We start from the raw sequence: 1,974 nt of genomic DNA, 5'->3' as shown, positions 1-1,974 counted from the left end.
GCTTTCCTTAAAGCCCAAAATGTCAAACATGATGTTTTTAATAAATAAATTTTTTAAAAATCCCAAAACCATGTGTTTTCTTTTTCTCACCTTTATTTTTGTTTTCTTAAAGGTATATGGTGCATAGGTTACTTCTAGCAGCTTTGGGTAGAAGAGAATTAGATGACAGAGATCACTATGGAAACAAAAGATTGGATCTTGCTGGACCACTACTTGCATTTTTATTTAGAGGGTAAGAAATTATAAGATGACATTATTAAAAGTAGAGAGATTTCACTTTGATTGGCATTGTATGTGGAAGTGCTAAACTATCATTCATATTGGGTGCATGTGAAGTTAACTATGTTCTCATTGCCCCTTGCCCAGATTTAGTTTTGCTTCATGTCTAAGAATTTTAAGTTTGTGAGGACAATTTATTTTAGTCCTCACTTATTACATTTTCTCTATTCCTTTGGTAGTTTTGCAAGGCATTTGAAAAAGCTTAATTACTGCTTTCAATTTTTGAAGGCTGATATTAGAACTTTTATTATTCCTGTTTTGTATTTTATAAAAACACAAAGGCTACAAGGAACTCTATCAAAATATTAGCAGTAGTTGTCTCACAGTATTGGGGTCATATGTGATTTCTATTTTATTGTAAATGTTTTTATACTTGCCATAATGAACATACATTTTTATAATTAGAAACAAGTTATTTTAAAAATAAAATATGTGGACAGTTTAATAAAAATATGTTAGCAATGTTTTATATATGTTCTGTTATTTAGTGTGTTGCAGATTAGTATTTGTTATCATCCCACTAAAGAACCTCTTGACACTCTGTCCCCCAATTGCTCTCCCCATATATGCTAATGTCCTATATATACATCTATGATCCTATCTAATAATAGAGAAACATGGTAATTGACCATACCTTTGCTATGCCGCCCATTGGCTAATCAGCGCGATATGCAAATTAACCACCAACAAAGATGGCGGCAAATTTGCATACTGCAGGCAGGGCGGGCCAGCGTGAGCCGCCATCTGGGCTCCCATGTGCTGTCTAAGCCCTGCCCCCAGTGGGGACCCCCATTTGCGGCCCTGGGCTGCGGGACACTGCGGCTGTGATTGGAAAGCTGGGCCACAGGCAAGGCGGCACCCCCGGACTCAGGAGCCACCTTGCCTGCCGCCTGTGATCATGATCATGATCGGAAAGTATGGCTGCAAGCAAGGCGGCCCCCTGGAACCCAGGATCCGGTCGGTGAGGTCTGCAGGCGAAGCAGCGATCAAGCTATGAGGGGGAGGAAGGAGCTACAGGAGCAGCTCTGGCTAGAGACTGAAGACTCTCGCCCGAGCGAGGAGCAAAGACTGAAGTCTCCAGCCGCAGCTAAGACTGTGTCCAGAGCGAAGATGGAAGGTGGTGGCCAGAGTGAAGGTCTGGGTCCTGGGTGCAAGAGGAGAACTGGTACTGGCGGCCAAGGGAAAGAAGGCCTATTGCACGAATCTTCGTGCAGCAGGCCTCTGGTTTATACATAAAAAGAGTAATAACACCTCTCTCTCGCTCTCTAGACCAGCAGTTCTCAGCCTGTGGGTCTCGACCCCTTTGTGGGTCGAACGACCCTTTCACAGGGGTCACCTAAGATCATCGGAAAACGCATATAATTACGTATTGTTTTTGTGATTAATCACTATGCTTTAATTATGTTCAATTTGTAACAGTGAAATTGGGGGTCACCACAACATGAGGAACTGTATTAAAGGGTCGCGGCATTAGGAAGGTTGAGAACCACTGGTCTAGATCCTGTTTGTTGCTATTACTAATAGATATACAGCCCTCTGCATTTTCACATTCCCACTGAAGTATTGTTTGTTGAATGAGTTATTGCTGCATATGAGAGTATATTATATGTTATGGAGAAGACAAAGAAATATAAAAGATGGCCTCTGCTTTAAGATGCCTATGATCTAATTGGGAAAATAAGACATAATTATGTA

General features: G+C 41.1%; 1 protein-coding gene across 1 annotated transcript in view; it reads left to right on the top strand.

Moving 5' to 3' along the window:
• The window catches only part of POLR2B (polymerase (RNA) II (DNA directed) polypeptide B, 140kDa), a 54,119-nt gene that overhangs the window by 23,549 nt on the left and 28,596 nt on the right, over positions 1–1,974 (top strand). The window contains exon 6 of the mRNA XM_015560075.1: positions 113–232. Coding sequence (XP_015415561.1) covers positions 113–232 — 120 coding nt within the window. The remainder of the gene's footprint in view (positions 1–112; positions 233–1,974) is intronic.

This window comes from Myotis davidii, unplaced genomic scaffold, assembly GCF_000327345.1.
Source record: "Myotis davidii unplaced genomic scaffold, ASM32734v1 scaffold173, whole genome shotgun sequence".
Classification (NCBI taxonomy): Eukaryota; Metazoa; Chordata; class Mammalia; order Chiroptera; family Vespertilionidae; genus Myotis; species Myotis davidii.
The sequence above is the reverse complement of the archived record's forward strand: the minus strand, read 5'-3'. Positions and strand labels throughout refer to the sequence as shown.